This window comes from Pseudochaenichthys georgianus, chromosome 6 (genome assembly GCF_902827115.2).
Source record: "Pseudochaenichthys georgianus chromosome 6, fPseGeo1.2, whole genome shotgun sequence".
NCBI lineage: Eukaryota > Metazoa > Chordata > Actinopteri > Perciformes > Channichthyidae > Pseudochaenichthys > Pseudochaenichthys georgianus.
Window position 1 is genome coordinate 15,000,065 of NC_047508.1, and position 25,264 is coordinate 15,025,328.

Below are 25,264 nucleotides of genomic sequence, written 5' to 3' on the forward strand. Positions count from 1 at the left end.
TATCTCCATTACTCATCCACTAAAAATCAGTGTATCCTTGTTAATTACACAATATTGATTGGTTTAAATTGTGTACAATGCTTTTGTGTTTTTAACCTTCGATTCGAAAAAACAAATAGTTTTTTCGGAGTTTAGACACGGCAGAGTTTCCGAAGACACTACACTACCCAGAATCCCCAGCTACCGTTTGGGACTACTACATCCGCCTTGCTTTATAAACCCCGTGATTAGCCCTCAAGCTCTGTGATTGGATGTTGGAGTGGCAGTGTGACAAGGTTACGCCGAGTGTCATACTGTAACATTTTAAAATAAAATAAAATAAAAAAAGTCTAAATTGCAAGATGTTTTTTTAACCCTAAATAGGTAGGAAATCACAAAAAAAAGGAAATTGGAAGACACTTTTTTTCCTCGGGTCCCAGGAGGTTAAAGCAGACTTTAGTTACACCTGAGTCAAATTCAGGGAAGGTGATTGTCAAGTGCCAAAATAAACTATGCAATATGTACTTTGTCAGATATCACATCATATCACATCCTCCTGTTAATATCTTTGGACGTCCTGCACTAAACTGTTTTATTGTAGAGATCACTACAGTATATTCTTGATATTTTCTATTTTGTATGTATGCTACTCTTAATATTTAAATGTTTTCATCAAATAAAACGTATTCAACAACAAAATTCAATAACGTGCTTTAACCACTAGGAGGTGCGGGTTAAAAAAACAGTGGTGTAGTTAATAAAACATAATAATATCAAACATAATATGACTATTAACTTTATTGTGAAATTAAAACAGAACGGTAAAGGAAAATACAGTTATAGTCTCTAGATTTGAAGCTTATGCATTGTACCATGAACTTGTATAGACCTGTAACAGTCAACTGCATGACGAGTTGGAAAGGTAGTTCAGTAAATCAGTAATATCTTTAAAAACTACAAAAAAATCCCTTTCTATCAGCTGTGCACCATTATGGTGTAAATATGACCCATCTACCAATTGGATCATATATAAAAGTCAGCCGAATTAGTGTTGATACTGCAAGGAGACGTATTGTGTGAAGGGAAATTGAAGATGTTATTTAATTGCTAATATATTTATGATCCACGTCGCGTATTCAGTTTTGGCGGCATTTCTTACAGTTTGTCAAAATGTCTTCTGATCAGGGCTCTATAAATAAATATCTACGGCAGATATGTAATATTTAATGCAGCCGAACCGTTATGTGATGACTTCCAAAGAGAAAAGCAAGAACACTCGGAATAAAGTATTATTTTATTTAAAAAAAAACGTTTTTCCGATTTCATATCGGATAAACACCATATCCCGACATGCATTGCGGCTAAAACAATCGATGTTTTAGCCTATCAAAACCTCTGAAAAAAGAAAGGTGTCTCTCAGAATCGAAAGACAAAAACCTATGGGAAAAACACAAAAGCATTGTACACAATTTAAACCAATAAATGTCGTATAATTAGGATAAACTGATGTTTTTTAGTTGATGAGTACTGCAGATATCACTGTTAAATCATTTGATCATTGGTTTTATTATGAAAACGTCGAGACCGGAAATACTGTTTTCAACCCGTAACTTTACATGGAGGCTGCAGTATACCTCAAATCATCTGCGTAATATCTATCAAACTATAGATCCTACATATCGACTGGACGTGGATTCTAAAAGTACAATCTACACTTCTCGCTAGAAGTCTAATCAAAAAGTGTTTTAATGGCTATCCTACAATTTAGGATTTTACAGAGGGTTATTTGTGAATAAACGACCATCTGTAACGTTTGCATTCAACGGGAGCACTAGAGGGCGAAAACTTTAAAACGTAATTATAAGACATATTAAGCGCTTGAACAAACAACATATTTGGTCGTAATAAGGGCCTGAACAATCGGCCTATTTTGTCGTATGAGTTGGAGGACTGTGATACCAGGATTCTTATTTTGTGAAATACTGAAACTACTGGTTATGTGGAAAATAAGGATTTTAAATATGATTTAAAATGCAAAAAGTGCCCAACCTCCTCACCCAGCCCTTCTCTATTGCCCCTTTCACACCAACGCGGTTCCAGGGCCGGTTCGGAGCTAGAGCCTGATAAGCACCGTTTTTTTCTGTTCACACCGCAGCGGAGCCGGCTTTAAGCACAGAAGACCGGTGCTTAACAAGCACCAAAAAATTGGCGGTCTAGAAGCAAGAACCACATACGTCACGCTTACGTCGGAGGGGGGCGAGATTAACCTGAGCTAACAGTTAAAGGCGAGTACGGCAAATACAAGTTGTAACAAGCAGTAGAGCTGAGCAAAGTGACTAGAACGCAGTGGCGAGCCGTGCCTTTTATACCTAGGCCCTCTGACCCCCCCTTCCCTCGAAAGAAAATAAAACATATTACGTCACAGCGTATACTTCAGCGGAATATCAAAACAGCGGCCCGGGGTGCAAAACGCGTCAATGACAGCGACCCTCTACCACACAAAACACCATTTATATAAACACCTATCATGACAGGGCACCCACAGCCAAGTAACAATTACAAATGAATGAAGTCGGCACGGCGGCCCACATTGAAAATGACTTAGGCCTACCTTTGATGATAAATCACTGAAACACAAAGTCCATCCTCCTGTCCTTTTGGATGAAGCACTTGCGGGTCATGAAGCTGATCCTTTGCCACTCCAGTTTATCATTGTAACTCAATCTTGAAAATTACTCGGTTAATAATTTCGCAACGATGTCATCATCACTATCACTGAAGTGAGCCATCATGAACGAACTTATGCTAATCATAAATCTATCGATTAGATTTATGATTCGAAAATAATAAAAGTAGGGTAGACATGTGGATATTATCCGGCTGAACACAACGTGCATTTATCTAACAGGTTCGTTTTCCACAGACCTTATTTCGAGCTATTTTCCAAAATCCTCTGAAGAAATCCCACTGCTTTCTGTCGAGGGAATCCGAGCGCAGCTTACTTCCGGGTTTTAGGACACGTCACTGCACCACTTGCATAGACCTCACAGTGGGCGGAACTTGTCATAAAGTCCACGAAAATAAAGCCCGCCCATTTAGAGGGAAGATATGATTGGTCAATTGTACTGTCATTTGACATTACTCTCTCGTTGAGTTACTATAGCTGGCCCTCTGTGAATGTAGAGAGGGACCAACAAGCTCTCCCGTCTTCACAGAACTCGCAGAGACGGCATTTAACCCTTCACATTCCAACAGAAACAGAACAGGCAGATTCGAAGGATTTATTTCTTTGGAAATATTATTTTAAATACAATTAAATCAAGTTATTTTTGGTAAAACTAATGAAAAATGTGACAACAACAAAAAAAAAAAAAAAATATGATGTAATTTTTACCGTCAGGGCCTAGAGGGCCCTGACGGCTCGCCACTGCTAGAACGCAACCACACACTTATAGAAAAAAACGTATAAAGTCAGGCAACACTAACCAGGCTTCGTGTGATTCTGTTTATTTGTACCTTCCTTTGTTCCCTGTTATTGATCATTGTGGAAAGCAGGCAGACGTTTTTTTTTGTATTAGGCCTATGGCTGCTATCGGATGTAATCAATACATGGGCTGCACGGGTTGTCATGTCCGACTATCACAAGTAGAATCAACATCTGAAGAGTTAGAGGCACCATCTGTGTATGTCAGGGTGAGTATATATATTTGGGCTGTATGGTGATAGTGTGCAGTGCAGAGCTTGGGGGATGTTTTAATTACCCAGCCTCACAGTGAAGGCCACCTCAATTAACACCTTTCACGTTAGTATTGTCACAGTGTAGCTCTGCCCTGTGATTTCCCCCTTCCTCTTGTGCATGTGCTAATTCTCAAAAAGCACCATGCATATACCAAATAAGGGAGGGATATACAGTAGTACCTCTAGTTAATTTGTAAACCCTTGATTGGGAAGTTCTTAGATACTTTTTGGAGACACGTCATTTGGTAACTTTGTTGTGAAATAATAAACACCATACACAAGTGTTTAACCAAGGTTGAGCTCTACTGGGATTCATGTGATGTCACCAAAGTCATTGTAGTCAATAACTGTAAGGGTTCATGCTTTGAACCTTAAAACAACAGACTCAAGTTACGTATCTCAACACATTTTTGATGGAATGCCTTTTAAGTTGCCTCATGCATTGTTACCAGATGATGGATAAATGAGAAAGTAGGTCATTGTTGACTTCTCTTATTGTTTAACCACGAGATGAACATTTGTGGTTATAGCATGCATGCAAGTTATGGCACTATGTTACGCATTGACATGAAATGTGGTAATTATTGGTATTTAACTTTACCTACAGATAAATCCTAATACATTTTTGATCCCCTGACTTTTTATTTATATAATTTGGTCAAAACTTGACTTTTCGATAGTGACCACATCTGCAAAACTAATAACCTCGCCATCAGCCTCAGCTGTATTTTTTACTTTGGGGTTGAATTGGAAATGTTTGCATGGTACAACACAGTCTCACGGCATTTCGTGTTATAGTCACGAAATTAATAATAATAAATAATGATAGATTTATTTTGTTAGTGCTTTTACAGGCTCAAAGACGCTTTACAGATATAGTGAAAAGAAAAGAACAACAAATAAATATATATAGTTAAAGTTAAAGTCAAATTGTCTATTGTATTAATCTATTGATTCCTGTTCACCAACACGATTTCGCCATTTTTTTCGTGTCACACAGAACGATTTTAAAAGCAATAATGATAATAATAATAATAATAATAATAATAATAATAATAATAATAATAATAACAAATTAGAAGGAAAAACCGATTTAAAAAATACAGATTTCAGTGTTCTGAATCAGAACGATTTTAGAAGCAATTTATTTATATTGGTAGTATGTTTCGTGCCTGTACCAAATAATAACAGATCAGAAGGAAAAAAAGATGAGAAAAAATACAGATTTCAGTATTCTGAGGCTCTGAGCCCCATTTATTTTTCTCGTGGACGGCAAAAAAACTCCGACATTATACAATTTAAACTAGAGGGGATAGGGTAAGGCTTAGGGAAAGATATTGAGTAAGAAAATGTTTTTATGAACCACACAGCTTCTGGTATTCAAAGACCCGACCGGACAAAAAGACGTTGTGCAGGCAGGAAACATACTACCAATAGAAATACATTGCTTTTAAAATCGTTCTGTGTGACACGAAAAAAATGCGAAAATCGTGTTGGTGAATCAATAGATTACATTAATTGTGTGACTTTAACACGAAATGCCGTGAGACTGGGTTGCATGGTAACACTACCCTTCAGGGTACATAATACCTGCTTAACATTAACATTTGAGCATTGTCATTGTTAGTATTCAAGCATGCTTATCTTTTAATTTAGCTTAAAGTACTGTACTTAATTACATCCCCACCGAGCCTCTAGCATGGTTGCATTCGCTTGTTTAATCCCTTTTGCTATGAAATACTTGCTAGCTACTGCTACTTTATTACCCTTTGTGCTACATGTTCAAGCTAGCAGGAGAATGCCTGAGTTAAGTTCACTTTAAACTTGATGGTAAATCTTTCTTGAGCTTATGGGTCAGTACTTTTTGCATTTACAGCTGGCTGAGAAAAACGCAGCCATAATGATTAGGACTTTTTTAGTGACAGTGAGAACATCCCAATTCACTTATTTCATTGTCCCTCAATCCTCGCCTAGCCCAAGATTGTTCCAGCTTGTCAAATTGCAGGCTTTTCCAATTAACAGAGCCAAAAGGATTCCCTAAGGAGACAAAAGTGAGGAGAAAAGGATCAGCCTTTGTATAACTCTTTTAGCTGACTGACACATGACACATCTCTTTGTTGGAAATATTTTAGTGATTGGACGCTGATGCTGATTGGACTACTCTGAAACAGCATAACATATCCAAAGTTTTATACGAAAGTAGACAGACAATTATGAGAATCCTAACATGAACATTATCACTCTTCTATTAATTGTTGCCATGTCTGAGCAGTGAGGTCCCTTCACACCAGTTCAACTACACAGTATGAAAACAAATGTTATTTATATTTGCACAGTGCAGCCGTTACGAATACAAACTCCAAACAGCCGGCTGACAGCTGATCCAGCCGTGCTGCGGTTATCAGATCTGGCTGCCGCTAGAAATCACAGTTTAGAGGAAAGATGTCTCATTACTTGCTTCTCCTTGTATCTTCAGAGTCAGGGAATAAGATTGAAGCACTAGACAAAAGTATGGAAAATGTTGAAGTAATTAAAAACATTGGGATTTATTCAGGGTAAATCCTGATAGTAGCAAGAGCACAGCTGTCACTAGTAAGATATCTAAAACTTAACAACTTTAGTTGTCCGGGTAAACCATTAATATGAGGCCGTGGGCTACTAGGCACAACACCAGGGAATAGAATTCAGCCATTCTTCATACTTATTATTTACACCTGTGCCTTTGCCCCCTGTGACATATCAAACAGTCTGTTGTGAAAAAAACAGCATATAGAAAATCTAGGAATGAGAAGCAGGTGGAGAACAGGTGCCTGAATCAAGCTTTTAATCACTTTTGAATGTGTAACTAATTGTACCTTATTGCTGTATGTACAGTTAGCTGTGTAAAAGGAACTTTTTATCATTTCAATTTGGCCCAGAAGGCCATTAGGTATTGCCTAATTGCTGTGTATTGTGTGAATTTAACTTACTAATTGAAGTTGCTCCACTTGGATGTGTCGACTTTTTTATTATCCTACACCTTAGCACAGTTAAAATCCTGTAGCAAGGCAAACCAATAAATATCTCAAGGAAGCCAATTCTGGTGTTTAATTAGTGCAAAAAGAGATTGCAGTGTAAGCCTACTTTAAGCCGTATCAATATCCTCCCTCTCCAATCACTTGGCATAATAGCGAGAAACAGATAACCCAAACTCTATTCTGAAAGTAATTTGCCAGACTAGCAGCGATGCACCTGTCCCCAGCACCACTTCTCTCCCAGAAGTAATCTCTCTTAATGACTTGTGCCTATTGTAATTGGCTCTGGCTGGTTTCATTTACAGTTCCGATCAGCCAATCAGATTAGCAAGGTGTCATGTGATAGCGTTTGCCGAAGCCCCGAGGAGCCCGATGAGTGATGGGACAGAATGAAGTGGGTTATCTGAAGGGAGTTTTAACAAGGTCTGGGACTCATACAGAGGCAAGACTGATAGAGAGAAACTGAAAAAAACAAAACCCTGAACTTTGTACTGACTGAGGAAAGAACTTAAAAAAAATACACTATATGAAGTTTAATCAATTTATTCTTTAAAAAAACACATAGACTCCACCATGGTATTTTAGATTCACAAGGGCTTTGCAATGTTTTTTAGTGGTTCAATTATAACATTGAAATGTTTCAAATCAATAGCTTTCCAATTCTTCTTATTTTGCTTCCAATTACAATATTACAAATTATTAAAAGCAAATGTGTGTGATCTAGGCTTTCTGAATTTGCAAGATAAAGAAAAAGATTGACTAAAAATATAGGTTTTAAATAGTTAATTTTTAATAATGTTTTAAAGTGTTAATAATTTGAGTTGTAGAATGTTTCGTTTACATTCTGCCTGATGTTCAACATGTCATTTTTACATGTTTCTTCTGGTTGTTATGCTGGTCTGCACTGACTGTGGAAACATATTCCTTTACTGACAAAACATTACAATGCTGTTCAAATACAAATAAAAAGAAGTATCCCAGTGTATACTCATGGTGGCTCATACTGCGGCTAGAGTCAGGAAGCTGTTACGTTAAATGAAGAGAAATTGGATGCTCAGTATTGTGCTGTTCCTGGGTGTGCAGGTCATGATAGAGAGAGTAAGTTGAGTAAGAAGCAGATACTGTAAAGTGATGGGGAATAGATTGTACTGTATTTCAGTCAATTTGCCAGCACGGCAGACGTTTCATATAATCATATAATTTTCAAAATCATTCCCCTTCAAAGCTCCTATCCTCCTGCTGCAATCTCCTCCCTTTCTCATTTTAGCTGTTGCCTTCATTTATCTTTTCCCTCTCCTCTATTACGTGCCGTAGTCCATCTGTTAATTAGTCTTTCTGACTGTTAAGCTGCAGCATGATGTATTGTGACATTTTCCATTGAGCCATTCCTCACTCGCGAGCCCCGCTCCAAGCTTTCCAGGCCCTGCTGTTGTTATTTCATTTTCTTCATCATCCACTTTCACGTGGCCGAGGAAAAATAATCATAGTAATAACAATGCTGAATATTTTTGGCCAAGGGCATCTTCCACTGGTTGTTTGTACCTGGGTTGTCCTGGTTTTTAATGGTTCCTCCATCTGAGAAAACGAATGGATAAGAATAGTTTCAGTTTTGTCCACTCCTTGGTTACACTCTACAAGTGGACCCTTTTTTTAATTTTGTGAATTCATTCATGGCGAATTCTCAGAGTTATTTCACACTACAAAAAACCGATCAAATGGATGACTTTCCGAAAAATGAAAATGGAACTGGCTGTACTTTTTCCCCCCTTCAAATGTGTTGTGCTCTCTGCCCTCACCTCCCCTCATAACACGTCACTGCTACACAGTGGCGGCCGGCCCATAGGGGTGCTAGGGGCCGCCCCCTCTTCCCACATGTTTGATTGTCATTAAAAAAAAAAAATTAATTAAAAAATATATTTAAAAAAATATATATTTTTTTTAATTTTATTTTTAATGAACAAGGTAAATATTATATAGTTGGTATCAGTAAAATGTATAATCTACAATAACATCTCGTTTAAAATTGTTTTACGATGTCTAAATGTTTCCTGCCTGGCCGCAGCGTATCATTACCCTCTCTCGTCCGGGCGGTAGAAAGGAGCCCTCAGCCCTCAGCCAGAGCAGCAGCAGCCAACAAGCTGACTGTTGCTATCTGTAAACTATGCCGCCGAAACATAATTTCAGCCAATCAGCGTCGTCAGATCTGATGCTCAAATGGCGCCCTGTCAGCGTCCTGGCCTTGTGTGTCTGTAAGTTGTTTAGACTCGTATCAAAGGTGACGCTACAGTAGTTGTCGAGGATGGCTGCGCCTGCACTGCAGGAGACTCCGGTGCTAGTGGATCGCCGGAGCTGTAGATTAACATTTACATGCTTATTGTAGTTGTAAGGGCAATGCCTGTAGCACCATGGAGCATATGTGTGGGCTGGACCTGTATGTTACAGGAAAGTAGTGGGCAGAGGGTGGAGTTGTTATTTAGTCTCCTGATTTTATATGGGAATTAAATCATTTGAGTGTTCCCAAAGCACCAGTGTTCTGCAGTTAGTGTGGGCCTACTGTACTGTTGCACAGTTTTGGAAGATGCATAGCTAACCACACTGAAGATTATGGATTATCTCATATTTTTAAGCCTCAATTTCCTCCGCCCCTCTAACATCACCAGAAGTGATAATTTAAGGGGTCATTTCTCAAAAATGTCTTCCGGGGGAGAATCCCCCCGGACCGCCCTAGTATGGTTTGGTCCCTATTTCCATAGCCCCACCAAAAATATTTTCCACCAGCCGCCACTGCTGCTACAACTCATTTCCCCACAAGAGGAAAGACCGATTTTATACCCACCATACCGTGCAGGGGAAGAAATCGGTACATTTCTAAACCGCTACCGGTCTTTCCTTCCTCTTTTACAACAGTAGGGGAGCAAAAGTCAGACAACAGAAAGAGAAAAAATAAAGTGACAACAACAGAAAGTGACAGTCAGACATAAATAGAGCATTAGCCTAAAGCAGGGTGAAAAGGAGTGTTTGGGGGGGTAGATAAAGAGAAAGCAGGGAAGAGAAAGAAAGGAAGAAATGTCATATTGGAGCCTGTAGCCGTGGATTAGCCCTGACGGCCCCGGGGTCAATCAGTCTGCTCGCTCCTCTCATCTGTGGGCAGACGGGAGAATAACAGGACTGCCTGCCAGCAGGGGCAGCTGGATGTGTCGGAGTAGTGCTGGTCCATGGAGGTGGAGCCGGAGTGCAGAGCCTGGAGGAAGAGGTTGGAGGTGATGAAGTCAGTCCTTACAGAAATTCCTCTACATAGGTGTTTGCTGCATCTACCCCAGAAACATAGTGTTCATGCTGCAACTTAACATTTTGAAATACTAGTAGGAGCAGAACAACTTTTTATGTCCGTGAAAACCATGTTCAGAATAATGTTTTGAATTGATTCACCATGATTATGCTAAGTGGATTGATTCTACTGCATGGAAAAATTCATATTTGTAATGGCGTTTGCACGGGCAATACATCATAAATAATGTGCAAATTACAGTGCAATACTTTCCTGTGAAATTTCAGCTATTTTTTGTAATTTTCAACCTATTTCAGAATGTGATCAAATTGAAATGGTTGCCTCTAGTTTAAAATGTTTCACTACTCTCCAGAAGTCTCGAAACACAACGCCTTATGTGTAAGATGTTGTCAGTTAATTAGAAGTAAGCAGAAATTAAGTAAATAAGATTCAGGCAGCCACAAAAATGTACTTATCATTTCCAGATGCCGTTTTACAGAAATTGTTTGCAAATGAGTCATGCAGCAGCAGCATAATGGACCAAAAATGGTTTTATAATTGGCTACTACATTGTAAATATATATTACATTTAGTTTCTCATATGCAGGTGTAGCACATACCAGAAACATTGCTATCAGAAACAATGCAGAAATAATCCTTGATGTGGTTTGGAACATTATATGGCGTTTAATCACGGCAGCATTTAGCTGAGTATCTGCCGGTAGAATTAGAGCTCTCCGCTCTTTTTTTTCCTTTTCTGTTTGGTATTTTGAGCAAACCACTCGATAGTCATGTTTGTTATATATCTGAGACCTATAATATATGCCTACAAATTGTATAATAGGAGACCTTTAAAGGTGATAGGATTAACTTCAGATTTTGCCAACATGTATTCACTTAGGCACATTGGGATTACGTTTTAAATACAGTGTAATACTCAAGGTCAACCTCTGCTGAGGGGAGATGGACTGGAATGAAGACATTGAGGGATGGCTTGTGAAAATACATATGTCAGCCTGTTGTATTGCAACACTGTCTTAGAAATAGGGAGGGTAATTTAAATGTTAAGCCATGTTAGCAGCTCGTCTCCAGGATGGCAATGTCTTCCTGTCGGTCTGTCAGCAACAATTGAATGTATTGCCGAGAATATTCTGTCCCGAAATTCATGGTACCATAATGATACCTACTTGCTTTCCCTGACTACACCTCTAGAGAGATCAAGAGGTTGACATTATGGGTTTTTTTGTGAAATTGATCAATTTTACAATCTTGGCCTTCCCTAAACTCAACAAACCATCAATCTGTAATTTGTCAAAATCTTTGTTTAAGACCACATTTCAGAAAACATTGTCATGATCTTAGTTTGTGTTTCCTCTTTTATTTTGAAAGGCTTTTTCTCCTTGTGTCTTGTCTTATTTTACTTCCTGTTGTTGTTTTTTCCCGCCTGTCTTGTCTGATTGATTTTATTTATTTTCGTTGTTTTGTTTTACATTGTATGTCCGCCTGTTCTTGTATCAGCTTTATTTAAGTACAAGTTCACTTTTTGTTATACATGCCTCTCTCTTTTACTGCTTTTGGTTCCAACTTCTTGCTTAAACTTGACAAAAGTATTGGTGGGAAATAATTGTAAACATAAAAGCTGTATATTAGAATGCTGCCATTGGCGTATGCGTTGTTACAAGATTGCATTTGAGCTGGTGTGGCTCATTTGCTCCACACAGACTTTTTATCTGCATACAACCAAAGCTTGCTGCAAATGTAAACTAGAAAGCTTCTCATAAGAAAATATTGTCCTGTTGTCAAAACAGATTGTGCATCATATTCAGGTTCATAGACATACAGCTCAGTCTTATCTAACTGTTTAATTTGAAAGGAAATATGGACTAAGATCTGGAACAGTGTGATACAAAACTGCTACATTCACTCAAAATAAGCTGTAGCTGTTATTGCATTAACCACCAACACATGACTGACAATTTGCGTTTTGAACATAGCAATTGTCAAAACAAGAAAATAATTGAGTAAATCACCACGAGTTGTCAGAGTTACTCGAGGTAGAGGGGTGAGGCTATAATATCACACAAACATGGCCTAGAGGATTACACACACATTTCCTAAGAGGCAGAGAGCGACGGCTTCTGTTCTCTTTTTAATCGTTAATCAATCTGTGCTCTGGGTTCTCTGGGGCTCTCTAGCAAGCACTGTACATGGAGATTGAAGCCTTTGTTAATTAGACAGAAACTCTATGCTGCCACCACATTTTGACAGCCCGATGAATCTGTTTTGCACACTGAACAACTCCAACGAGACAATGAGAGGACAGGTTTTGTTTTACACGTTTTCATCACTCTGCAAATATCACAGGAAATCCTCCCATGTCCCTTCTGTCATTATTACCGTCTACTTTACTTTTTATGTACTGTCTAGTGCCCAACATGCAGAGAAGAGCAGTCCTGCTGTAGTGGCAAATATCCATAAATTGCCCATCTCCTTTAGAAACGTGCAGGGTGTTTAATCAGAACTTTAGTGACAAAGCGGTGTGAAGTAGAGGCCAGCAGACAAGCTCCATTGATGCCGTGGCAGGCTGATGGTGACACAGCCATGATGCAATGGAGATAAGGAGTAGGAGAAGAGAAGGAGAAGAGAATTAGAGTGATTAGGTACGGGGAGGATTCATTTCGGAAGACAAGCAGCTTCACTTAAAGCAAGCCAAGCACAGAGACGGCCTCTCCCGCTTCAAATGGGTTGAAATGTTCATATTTTCACTGACGGGGGATCCGAGCCGCATCCTCACTCTCTTGGTCTCAAGCGATAATAGATTATCTGAGGTCTCGTCTGAAGAGCTACAGTCTTTGATTTGCTTATCAACACATGTTCTGTCCGCTCTCGCTAAAGTAATTCCTCTCCGCTCTCGATTCACCGCTGATATTGTCACAGGCATACTTATCTTGAGCGGTTTGCTGTTTTTGTTTGTTCCTTGAATGCAGACAAAAAAGCAAGTGAGATAGCAGTCATTTCACGCAGCAGAAAATGCCAAACTCGCTGCCATTACATTTGATTTCTCACTTATCTCTTTCAATCATAATCTGCTGATGGCTTTGCAGCTGAGAATGAAATTAAAGTTGTGAGCAGCAAACAAACAGATCATGATGATTGTTTGATGAACACTTAGAAACACACAGATACGGTATGATCTCTCTGCAGACTGAAGCAGAACATGTTAAAGTTTGTATTGCATCTCTTTTTTTTATTGAATATTACTAAACATCTGATCCGGCACAGTGAGAGTTCTTCAGGTTTGTTATTGACCCAATGCATGCAGGCATATAGGAAAGCAGGAGGGAAGAGTAGCTTATGGCACCTTTCCACTGCAGCGGGGTAGCCCCGTTTAAGCGTCCCTAAGCGTCCTCGCTCAGGCCTCGGGCTGCCTCGCTGGCCGTCCGAGGCCGTGGCGCATTTCCATTACAGTTTAGGACCTGGGGTAGCAACGCAGTGTGGGCGGGGCCACTACCCGCACCACTCGTGTTGTTGTTGTCTTTTACTTGGCGATATTCACTCTTCATCTTTTTCAGTTTTTCCCTACACTGCAGGAAAGTCCTCGAAAATCCGCATTCGGACATCTGTGCAGAGACATCCGGGAACACTTTCACATTTCGAGTTGTTCCGTCGAGCTCCCGCTGGATTTTATCATCCCCAATGAGATGTAGGAATGTCGTCACCTCCTCGGTCGACCACGGTGTGCTTTTCTTTGACGTTGCCATTTTTGTAGCTCCTCCGTTTACAAAAATGCTGCAAGCTTGCTTCTAAATATATATGCGACGCTATAGGGATGATCTTGCGCGCGATCTTGTGACGATTCTCTCTGACCAATCAGCAGTCGAGAGTGTTGACGTCACTAGTTCAGCCCTGGCCCTGGCCTGATAGAACCACGATTTTATGGGGCCGGAAAAAGTACCCGCTAGCCGGTGCTACGCTATATGGAAAGGCCACCAAAAACTGGCCTGGCCGCTTGATGACGATTAAGGACGCTTAAACGGGGCTACTCGCTGCAGTGGAAATGCGCCATTAGTGAGTGTGTGTGTGTGTGTGTGTGTGTGTGTGTGTGTGTGTGTGTGTGTGCGTGCGTGCGTGCGTGCGTGCGTGTGTGTGTGTGTTACAGTCAGCATGTCTGCTCCATCATTCACCAGTCGTTTTCCATTCACCTGTCTCACCTGTTTTCCACACCCACTTGTTAACTGACTCTCTTTCTCTTCTGCACCCATTAGCTTCTGCCAGTATTTAAACCCGCACCTTACACACACTCTTTGCCAGATTGTACTTTGCCTCATGCTTGTCTCTCCCGCGTTCAAAACTAGATTGCCTACCCGGTTCCGACCCTGCTTGTCCTCGATCTGCCTGCTCTGCCTGTTTCCTGATCCTGCCTGTCCCTCGACTATCCTGTCTGGCCCGTTATCCGACCCTGCCTGTATCCACGCTGACCGCCTCGCTTACTCTCTGACCCTCTGCCTGTCCCTGACTCACCTTCTGCCCGCTGTCCTCCGGTGCGTTAAACTGCCCGGTTGGTATTCCTCCGATCCAGTGGAATCTCCAATAAAGTATATTACCAATTCTCCTTGGTTTCTCGAGTGCTGCATTTGGGTTCTCCTTAAGATTGTGACACAGCATGTGTCAGTATTCATGTGTGCACAGGTCCATGGAGCACCATCTTGATGGAGCAGGAGCTGGTTGTGAGGGACACCCCTGTGTGTGTGTGTGTGTGTGTGTGTGTGTGTGTGTGTGTGTGTGTGTGTGTGTGTGTGTGTGTGTGTGTGTGTGTGTGTGTGTGTGTGTGTGTGTGTGTGTGTGTGTGTGTGTGTGTGTGTGTGTGTGTGTGTGTGTGTGTGTGTGATTAAATTGGATTGCTGCCATTATCCTCGAGTATCAGCACCTACTCGTGCCTTTATGTTCTCCACTTCACTTGACATACAGACATACAGTACATTACATTCAGTACCTTCACACAAATAGTACATATTTAGCACTTATGGATACTTTCCTCCCTTTAGAACAGTGGTTCTCAAACTTTTTCTGTCAGGCCCCCCCTTTGGAGAAAAAAATAAGTCGGGGCCCCCCCAACACAAATAGTCAGGCTCAGTGCCAGCGCCAGATATTTATTTTGGGGTGCTGTGGGGTAGCTTGACGTTTCATAGAGGGTGCTCAAACATTTAGGGTTTCCCATTAATGTACCGGTCGCTACAGTGGAATGTTCTACTGCAACACTCCCCACGCAAATACACAGGGAGACAGTTACAATGAAGGCTCGAGGCATATAGGTGTAAGCAGGGGTAAAGTGCTATTTGGCGGTATGTGGACCTCACATAGGGGGGTCCGGGGGCAAGCTCCCCAGGGAAGATTTATTTTTAAATATTGAAGTTAAATGCATCAATCTGGTGCACTTTGAGAGCAACATGAAGAGATCTATGTCTATCTCTCAACACCCATTTGAAACAGAACTGGAAACAGATTTACTTTTTCTTTATGGATATTTTACAAATCACTCCCCTTTTAAACTTTATTCTTGTTTTACTGTCATATAGTATTCCATACCTGTTTTTAATTTATTCTCTTATTTTGTTATAACTATAATGATCATTATAAATGTGTGTCTCGGAAATAATTGTTTACATTAATGGTGACCAACACGTTTGAGTCCTTTATCTCACTGAGTCTCTCAGTCTGACAGGAGAGGACTCTCCTCCACCTTGTTGTTGAAACAACTCCTTATATCCGTTAGCGTAGCTCGCTAGCACCAGAAGCTAACAACAACGATCTCCGGTACCGGTGCGTTCTCTCTCTCTCGCTCGCGCACACACACACACAGAGCCGAGCTTTAATGAAACACAGAGACCCAGACGTAATAGTACTGTACTGCATCATATTATTTTCGAATCAATAATTTTTCAATGTATGATTTTTTTTTTTAAATCTTTTTTTTGTTTTTGTATAGCCATTTTTCCTCCTGGTCTCTTGCACCCCCCTTGGCATGCCTCTGCGCCCCCCCCCCCCCCACGGAGAGAGGACTTGCATTATGTGGCATAAGTAGTTTGAATGTTTTACACCCATACTTTGTATTTATGGCATTTACATGAAATACATACAAATAACCTTACAACAGTGCTCGAATCTGTCAAAAGTGGTTCTGTTTGAAGTTGGCTAAGATAGTGTCCGTTTCTAAATGTCATACATCAGCATTCATTCTTTCTTTGAGACATGTTTTACAAGGTTCTCGTTTTAAAAAGGTCAGCTGGAACATGAATAAATCATCAGACTGGCTTCTCAAACCAATGCCAATAAGTTACCTTCAGCTATATTGGTTAGTTAATTATAGCTTCTGAAACTGTTGTTATTTAAAGGGGCCCCATTATGCCTTTGGGGCTTTTCCCTCTCCTGTAGTGTGTTCTAATGTTTTTTGTGCATGTAAATGGTCGGCAAAGGCTAAAATCCCAAAGTTAACTGCAGAGGGAGTTTCTCTCTGACACACTGCTTGAAACGCCTCCATTGGACTCCTTTGTTTAATTTCATTACATAATGACATCACTACGTTACACTCGCACTTCTTGGCTGGGGTTGCAACATTTTTTTGTTGTGATATGCTAAGGGGAGGGACATCTCTAAGCAGTTGACTAGCTAACCAATCAAAGCAGACTGGGCTCTGGTTTCAGACAGAAGGTGGAGAGAGGTGCTGCAGCACAGGCAGTATGAGAAAAGTAAAGCCTCTTTTACACATTAAAGCATTAGAACATGTCACATTAAAGGCCAAAAATCCAAATATGTACCTGAAAAATAGCAGTAGGGCCTCTTTAAGCCAGAATCCCTAGCATATTTTGTGGAATCAAGGAAACATTGTTTCCCAAAATAAATGTAAACTGCCTTTATTCAGTGGTGAATATGAAGGCTTCATCTGATCTGGTTACGAGGATGTTTCAGAGATGATGAAGCACAATTTGTATTCAGTGTAATCCTTAGATTATCCTAAGAAGTTAACTTTCACTTAATCAGCATTTTAGTGTGGGCAGCTTTATCTAACGGCACTGGAAAGACTTCACTTGACATTTATGGCACATACAGTATATCCTGATATAGCCAAGCTGCTTTTTTGACCCAGCATCCTTCACCGAGGTGTAATCTCATACAGAAGCTTGTTCTCTTCCAAAACACGAGTCACTGTGATTCATTCTCCCCAGGCATTAAAACAACAAACATTTTGTTTTGTTTGGGTTGAATTAGGTCAGCAGAGTAGAAAAAAAGGGATGGATCTTATTCGGGTTTTTTACTTTTTTGTTTTAAACATCATGCTTTGCTCTACTTTAGGATGTCAGCTGAAGAACATTTCGACATGGCAGAATGAAAACGGTTAAAAAGATAATTAACTTTCAAATAATCATGAGTACACCATGTTTAATTGCAGCCACATTGCGTTATTGCTCTTTTCACATCTGCCAACATCGTTACTGTTCGCATTCCTCCACAAAATCATCAGCATTCAGGCCTACAGCGAGAGAGTGAATCAATCAACTCTTTGGTTATCCCTCTCCTAATATGTGATAATGTTGTGTTTCCAGGCAGCCCTCCAGCCACAGGCACCGGCTCTTTGGTCATCTACCTGGAAGACTACAATGACAACGCCCCCTATGTGGTCCCATCGGTAGCGCGGGTGTGTGAAGATGACATGAAAGTGGCTATAGTCGGGGGGCGGGACAAGGACCTTTACCCCAACGCCGCACCCTTTAAGATAGAGCTGGGAAAACAGCCGGGCCTCGACAAAACATGGAAGGTCACCAGGGTCAACTGTGAGTACTATATTTTGAGATTTTGTTTGCTCATAACCTTTTGACATTATAATAATAATAAGTTTCACCTCTTGGAAAACAACAAACAGGGCTCTGTGAGCTACTTTTTCTTTACCTGCTATTACACGGTCATTATTTTACTTCTCACTAAGAGCTTTGAGCGTATTCTACACAGGGCTGCCAGAAAGCACTCGGGGGAGGCGGGTGATGGAAAGATCAAATAAACAAAGAAAAATAATGAAAAAGAGAGTAACAAAAGTAAATTGCAACAGCATTCGAGGGTCCGTTCACCTCAGTGCAATATTGTGCATTTTGAGTACAGACAAGTTACGCCCAATAGATTTGCCACAGTACCATATTTCGTAATTGTTTTAATTTGAACATTTAAATGTCATGCTACTTTCCACTTCTACTCCACTGCATTTCAAAGGAAGTATTGTACTTACTTAGCAAGTTCAGATTTATGAAAAACAAGTGATCAATTATTTCAGATTAAACTATCCAACATGACACAAAGTAGTTCAAATGTGAGGTCTACCAGCTGTCACTTTAAAATGTCTCCTACATGAAAAGCATCAATAATAATATATCAATAATATAAGTCATAATAAAAGCTTCTTTACAGGAAATAAAAGGTCTTTCACATTAATAATTGAAGTACAGTGTGATTGTAATACTGTTGTGCTATTCCTAAAGTAAGTACTTTGACTCAAGTATAACATCTGTGTACTTACTTAACAACTAGTGCCGTCTGAACTAGAACAGATAACATGACAAAGATGAAGAGACAAATAATAACAGGATGGAAGGAGGAGGATAGACGAACAAGAAAGACATTGATTCAGGGTTGCATGACTGGCAGCGCAGTGTGTGTGTTTGAGCGACAGAGCAGAGCTGAAACCTGCCCAGAGGTATTAGCTGTGACTGACAGCAGGAGAGGGAGGTACAGACACTCCTCAATCACCCCTGCTGGAGAGACAGGTAGGGCCCGCTCGTCTGATATGGACTGGCACTGCAGTGCTCGTCTCCTGTGTGTGTGTGTGTGTGTGTGTGTGTGTGTGTGTGTGTGTGTGTGTGTGTGTGTGTGTGTGTGTGTGGTGTGTGTGTGTGTGTGTGTGTGTGTGTGTGTGTGTGTGTGTGTGTGTGTGTGTGTGTGTGTGTGTGTGTGTGTGTGTGTGTGTGTGTGTGTGTGTGTGTGTGTGTGTGTGTGTGTGTGTGTGTGTGTGTGTGTGTGTGTGTGTGTGTGTGTGTGTGTGTGTGTGTGTGTGTGTGTGTGTGTGTGTGTGCGTGCGTGTGTGCGTGTGTGCAACATCTAGTTTTAATCCTTCTTACTACAAATGTTTGGTTTCAGAATCACTCTTTTTACCCAATCACTTCAGTGTTGGACCCTTATAAGTACAATTATGAGGTCCTTTGTATGCTAATATATACTTCTACTCCACTATAATTTAGAGACACATTTTGCCAAATAAAATATAATCAACAAAGACTTTATTATGTATTATTATCGGCTGACATTCCTTGGTGAAATAAAAAAAATGCCCAACAGTAAACAAAAGCTCTGTCTTTACCAGCTGCAGAATTTAAGCAATTGAAACATCAATTCATAATAATTATAATCCAATCAGATTATATATAATATTCTGAAATTGGCCATTATATCCAAAGACTATCTCAATGTTTGGTATTTATTACAAATGAGTATTTAATGATGCTTATACTCTTGTACTTTCCTCAAGTAAAATGTTGAATTCAGGACTTTTACTTGAGGATGTATTCACTGTGGTGTTGTTGCTTTTACTTAACAAAAACACCTGGGGCCTCATTTATAAAGGGATATACGCTCAAAAAATGGCGTACGCCAGTTTCTACGCAATGTTTGCGATTTATAAAATACTAACTTGACGGGTAAATGTGCGGTCCTCCACGCAAACTCTCACCCAATGCGTACGCACTAAACACAAAAACGGGAGAGACGAGAAACTGCGACACTGTTGGCAGAAGGAAGAATGGAGAGAAATATGTGGAAATAATACCATAAACAAAATGTTACCTCTCATTTATCATATGAAGAATTCATTTTCAAACATTGATTAAAGCCAATCTTAAAATGATTAAACAAACGCCTGTTTGCGACTCCTCAGTGCACACAAAAACATAACTTGGAGAAATAAATAAATACGGATATGTTATTTAAAACCACCTCGAATATGTTGTGTTAATGTTATGAAATGTTTTCTCATAAATGATGCGGTTTTGCATTTCTAGGTTGTACGAGCATGGTTTTATATACTACCATGTTTAATCATGTTTTATGCCGTTTGCTAAGACTTGATAAGTCGCTCATAAAACACAGGAGGTATGGAAACTAAGAACACCATATGTGGTCAATTGTACAGCTAATATAACACAACACATTAGTTGTATTTCTTTTAACTGGTGGATATAGAGTTGCTGCGGGGAGGGGGGGGGGGTTGAGATGCACAGGCTGCAGTGGAGACGCTGCGCATAGCTGATCGACAGCTGGGACACAAACCACCAAATAAGAAAACATAATTCAGATCCAGTCGTCATGACTCCACTCCGGAGGGACTCCCCGATCATTTCTTACAGTCTCTCATCAAGGGGGTGTCTCCTGTCCCCGGTACAAACACACTGCCTGAGGAAGGCTATGTGTATGTGTTTTTCGGACCACTTATTTATTTATTTTGGTGACGATCCGACCTCCATGCTGCTACTCTGGTTCAAACGGCATCCACCAAACAATATGATTTATCTCGACCTCCCCAAAATAACCAAAATCTGACACGGTGTGAGATGTCTTTTTTAGCTGTTCTGTCGTCATTTCCTGCTATCTTCTTCATAAAGTCAGTCAGAATGAATGAATGAATGGGCGTTTCTTTGACTATGTATTTGCAAATATGGGCATTACGTGAAGCCCGCAAAAGCTGTACCACATTTCGAGTCGATTGTGATTTATAAAGGGAAACCAGCATAGGAAGTGCTGTACGCACTTCCTACTGGATTTCTACTACGTAAGCAACCTTCCCACGTGAATCCTACGCACGGCGTTATGAATGAGGCCCCTGAACACTTTGTCCATATTCTTTTTCAAATCAGTCCTTTGAAATTATAAATGTAGACGGTTTAAAAATACATATGGGTGAATGATTGAAGGAATAGTTTCACATCTTGAGAGATGCTCTTATTTACTTTTTTGCCTCGAGTTAGATGAGAAGGTTGATGCCGCTCTCTGTCTGTATGATACAAATGAAGTTACCTACAGCAACCAGGTAACAAAATCTCTGAAGATCCCTAATTAACACGTCACATTTATATTTTAATGTTTGATAAAACATGGGAGCTCCCCTGGAGATAATACTGGATATCAACGAATTTCAAAGACACTTCCAATAATGTGTCACCCTACTGTTCTCATTCATAACACTCCGTTCGATGTCTCACTATGGGATGCGCCTCATCGCGGAGCAAACAGAAGCATCAATCTCATTACGCCAATCCTGATTGGCTGGTGATCTTGACCTCAACGTCAGGGAATCACCCCCTATAAGTAGCTTGCGCCACGACGCCTGCGTCATTCAAACACCTCTTCTCGCTTCAGAGGACATCTCTATAGTAGCCGGACAAGCTTAATGTACCACAGACTGAACCCAAATATAACCATTTCGGTCGACGGGCGCTCGCCGGCTACTCCTTCTGCTTTGCAGGAAGACGGTAATACTAACGCCAGTTAGTATTGAAATCGACCTCGCCCTTCTCTTCCCCGGAAAGTAAGGTAGGTCTGATTTTTTCAAGCTAGCTACGCACCTGTTGCTAGCTAGCTTCCCCTTACTACCGACACCACGGTAGCGAGGACGCTTTTCTTTTTCTCTCTCACGGAGGAGAAAAGGATTAGAAGTGTATTGACACACCAGTCAATATTCTTTGACAACAAAGGACCCACACCGTCCCTTTTTCTCCAGATTAAGGACGGGTTGGTAACACTTTTCTCTCAACGACGTACCTGTTACGAGCGGGTCCTCTCCACGCCACGAGGCGAACAAGATAGACGCCTCTCCCCATCACACCAGAGGAGTCAAGGACTCGGAGGCTCGGTCATGCGGCTGCGGGTTGAAGATAGCAGGCACAGACTCACACCAGGTCTGCTCGTCCTGCCTCGGGCTGGAATACGCCCAGGAGGCTATCGACAACCCCGGCTCGTGCGGGCATTGTGCCCTTTTCACCCGAAAGAGCCTCCACCGACGGCTAGCACACCAAGCTAGCTTGTTGGAACAGGACTCCCTCATGTCCACTGATTCGCCGTTTGGCAATCAAGACACGGGGGCGTCTGCCACAGAGACTGAGCTCCTCACTGTGTCGGTCTGGGGCTCACTAACAGCGGCAGCTGCGGAACCGGGATCCCACGCCGTGTCATGCCGGGACCCGGTGGCGGCAAGAGACGCGGAACGGAGCCCCACGCCTCACCAGGCGGGAGCTCCCGGCGAGACTTCACCATGGTCTCGCCCGCGGAGGATGTCCTGGAATTAGACTACATGGAGGACGAAGAGGACACCTCTGAGTCCCTCCTGTCTGATTCGGATGAGCAAGAAGAAGATATCTTCATGTCATCGGCTCAAACGGCAAAGCCGGGAGTGATGGCTGCTCTCCCGGGTGATAGCACTGCAGGCCGCGTTTTCAGTGCGATGCGTCCAGGCTAGACATCCCGTGGCCGGAAATGGCCAAGGAGACCGCCAGGTCCCGTTACGAGGGGAAACATTCTCCCCAAGCAACGGCGACAAGAAGGCAACTCCTCCCGGTCTTCCCGGAGATGTTGGATGAGGTGTCGGTCTCGTGGAGGGACCGACCCTTTAGCAACAAGGCCCCAATCCAGGGTGTCTCCTCCCTCGGCCTGCTCAGCATACCGCTGATGGAACTGCTGGTGGCAGCCCACCTCCTACCGAGTGTGAAGGAAATATTTTTGTTTATGTGTTTGTACCAAAAAGCATTTTGTGTTTCACATAGGTCTGCCATAACTTAGAGCAGGGGGTTAAAGGTTTAAAGGGTTAAAGGTTCCGCTTTCCTGTTGGGGGACTGTGACTAACTGCCAGAGGACTTTAACAGACTGTCTTTGTCTCTGAATCCATGTGTTTTTGTGATTATCGATCAGAAGACGCGCGAAATAGAGGCTCCTCCTTGATTATCTGTGTAGATTTGCGCTGTGTTTCTGTGTAATCTTCAGTGTTGGCTGGGGAATCACATGATGAAGACGTGTGAGAACCCTGCCAATGCTCCCGGCCGTTGGCTCTCATTAAACTCAGTGTTTGATATAAAGCGGACTCCAGCCTCCATTCCTTCCATCTACATTGCTGAAAAGAAAATCTCTCTCACACCGAGGATGGGCCCGTCACCAAGCAGGAACCCCACGCTGCCAGCGAAGGTGGACCGTTTCCAGTCGACCATGACTGAACGGTCCTACAGAGCCGCAGCGTTGTCCGCCAGGGCTCTGAACGTTTCCTCACTGCTAACCGCATACCAAGCAGAGCGGAGTCGAGTAATCCTGGACCGGCCGTTCTGGACGAGTTGGCCGCGGTCACAGACATTTGTCTCCATGTCCATCGCTGCGCCGTCCAGGCCACGGGCAAAACAATGGGGACCATGGTGGTGCAGGAAAGAGCTAGATGGCTCAACCTCACCAACCTCTCAGACCGGGAAAAGGAGGATGTGCTTGACATGCCCATCGTTCCCGAGGGGATTTTCGGCTCCGCTCTTGCCTCTATGCAGAGGAGATGCGAGTCGAAAAAGAAGGAGGACGAGGCCCTCCACCTCTGCCTCCCTCGAAGGGCCCAGCCGCTGCCTTCGCAGCGGCAGCCCTTCGTCCAAGCTTCCCCCGAACCCTGCTCGGTTCAAAATACCGAAAACTGGGGTCGTGAAGGCACCACCGTCACGCGCATGTGCAGTGCCGGCTGGAGCTGTAAAGGCACCACCGTCACGCGCATGCGCTGTGTCGGTGGGGATTGTCGAAATGGGGCACCACAGTGCTCAGACACTGGAGGGCCCCATAACACAACAAATAGAGACTCAGAGGGGAAGAGACGTGACATCTCAGCTGGCTCTAAGGAGCATACAGCGGGAGATGCTCACGACATCTGCTTAGGGTGCTCAAGACAGTTACACGGAGCTACAGACTCCAAGTCACCGTCACCCCCCCTCGCTTCTCGGGCTATCTGTATTCACAAGCCCGGGGAGAGTCAACCCATTTTCTGGAGAGAGAGATTCTCTCTCTCCAGAAAGGAGGGTTTTATCTATAATGCCCGCCGAGCAGAGTCAGAGCGGCTTTTATTCCAAGTATTTCCTCGTTCCCAATACTCTGGCACTACGCCACTGGCCGCACCCGACTTTTCTAGTACGGGGCACGCCTACGGGTGCTGTCCTTTCACGGAAGGTGGTCACCACGGACGCATGTCTGACAGGCTGATGAACGAAGGTCACCCGGTGAGGGGTCTCTGGAGCAGAGACCTCCAGCGGGCGCACGTAAATCACCCGGAGCTTTTAGCGGTGTTCCCCACCCTAAAACGCTGTCTGCCTTCTCTCAGAGGACACCATGTCCTCATGAGGAAAGACAACACGACCACAGTATCGTGTATGAACCGCCAAGGGAGGTTGCATTGTCTCCAGTCACACACACTGGCGCACAAACTGATCCCTTGGAGCGGCAGACGTCTCCTCTCTCTGAGAGCGACGCATGTACCAGGAGTTATGCACCTCGGGACAGAACTACTGTCCAGAGGTGGACCACTCTATGCAGACTGGACTCCACATCCAAGGATCGTGAGTCCGCGGTGGGTGCGTTACGGCGGAGCCGCGTTAAATCTGTTCGCATAAAGAGAAAATGCTCAATGACAGCTGTTCTCTTTAATGCACGATTTAAACGCACTGTTAGGCAGGGACGCACTCGTACACGATTGACCTCCGGGTCTTCTGTACGCGTTCCCACCCCTGGCTCTGATACCCCCAACTCTGGCCAGAGTGAAGGAGCAACGCCACACACTTATCCTGATGGAGATATATCAGCTGTTGTGCGGGCAGCCATGGCAGCCCCAACTACGCAGGGACAGATTGTCTCAGGCGGGGGGGGTGATCCTTCACCCACGCCCAGAGCGCAGGGCACTATGGGCCTGACCCGTGAGTGGTACAATCTGAAACTCAGGACTCCCTCAGAAGGTGATAAACACTATTCAGAGTGCGAGAGCTTCCTCCACCAGGTCTCTTTACGACTGTAAGTGGAGGGTGTTTGAGGAGTGGTGCCTTCAAGAAGGGCACATCTCTTTTCAATGTCCTGTCGGGGTGATTTTATCATTTCTACAGGACTTGATCGATAAACACAGAGCTTTCTCCACGATCAAGGTGTACCTGGCTGCTATTGCTGCATGCCATGT

The 25,264-nt window shown here is 42.5% G+C and overlaps 1 protein-coding gene across 1 annotated transcript in view; it reads left to right on the forward strand.

Annotated features, from left to right (window-relative positions):
- cdh13 (cadherin 13, H-cadherin (heart)) overlaps nt 1-25,264 on the forward strand; it is a 480,217-nt gene that overhangs the window by 385,189 nt on the left and 69,764 nt on the right. Inside the window, exon 13 of the mRNA XM_071203466.1 lies at nt 17,601-17,828. Within this exon, the coding sequence (XP_071059567.1) occupies nt 17,601-17,828 (228 nt within the window). The remainder of the gene's footprint in view (nt 1-17,600; nt 17,829-25,264) is intronic.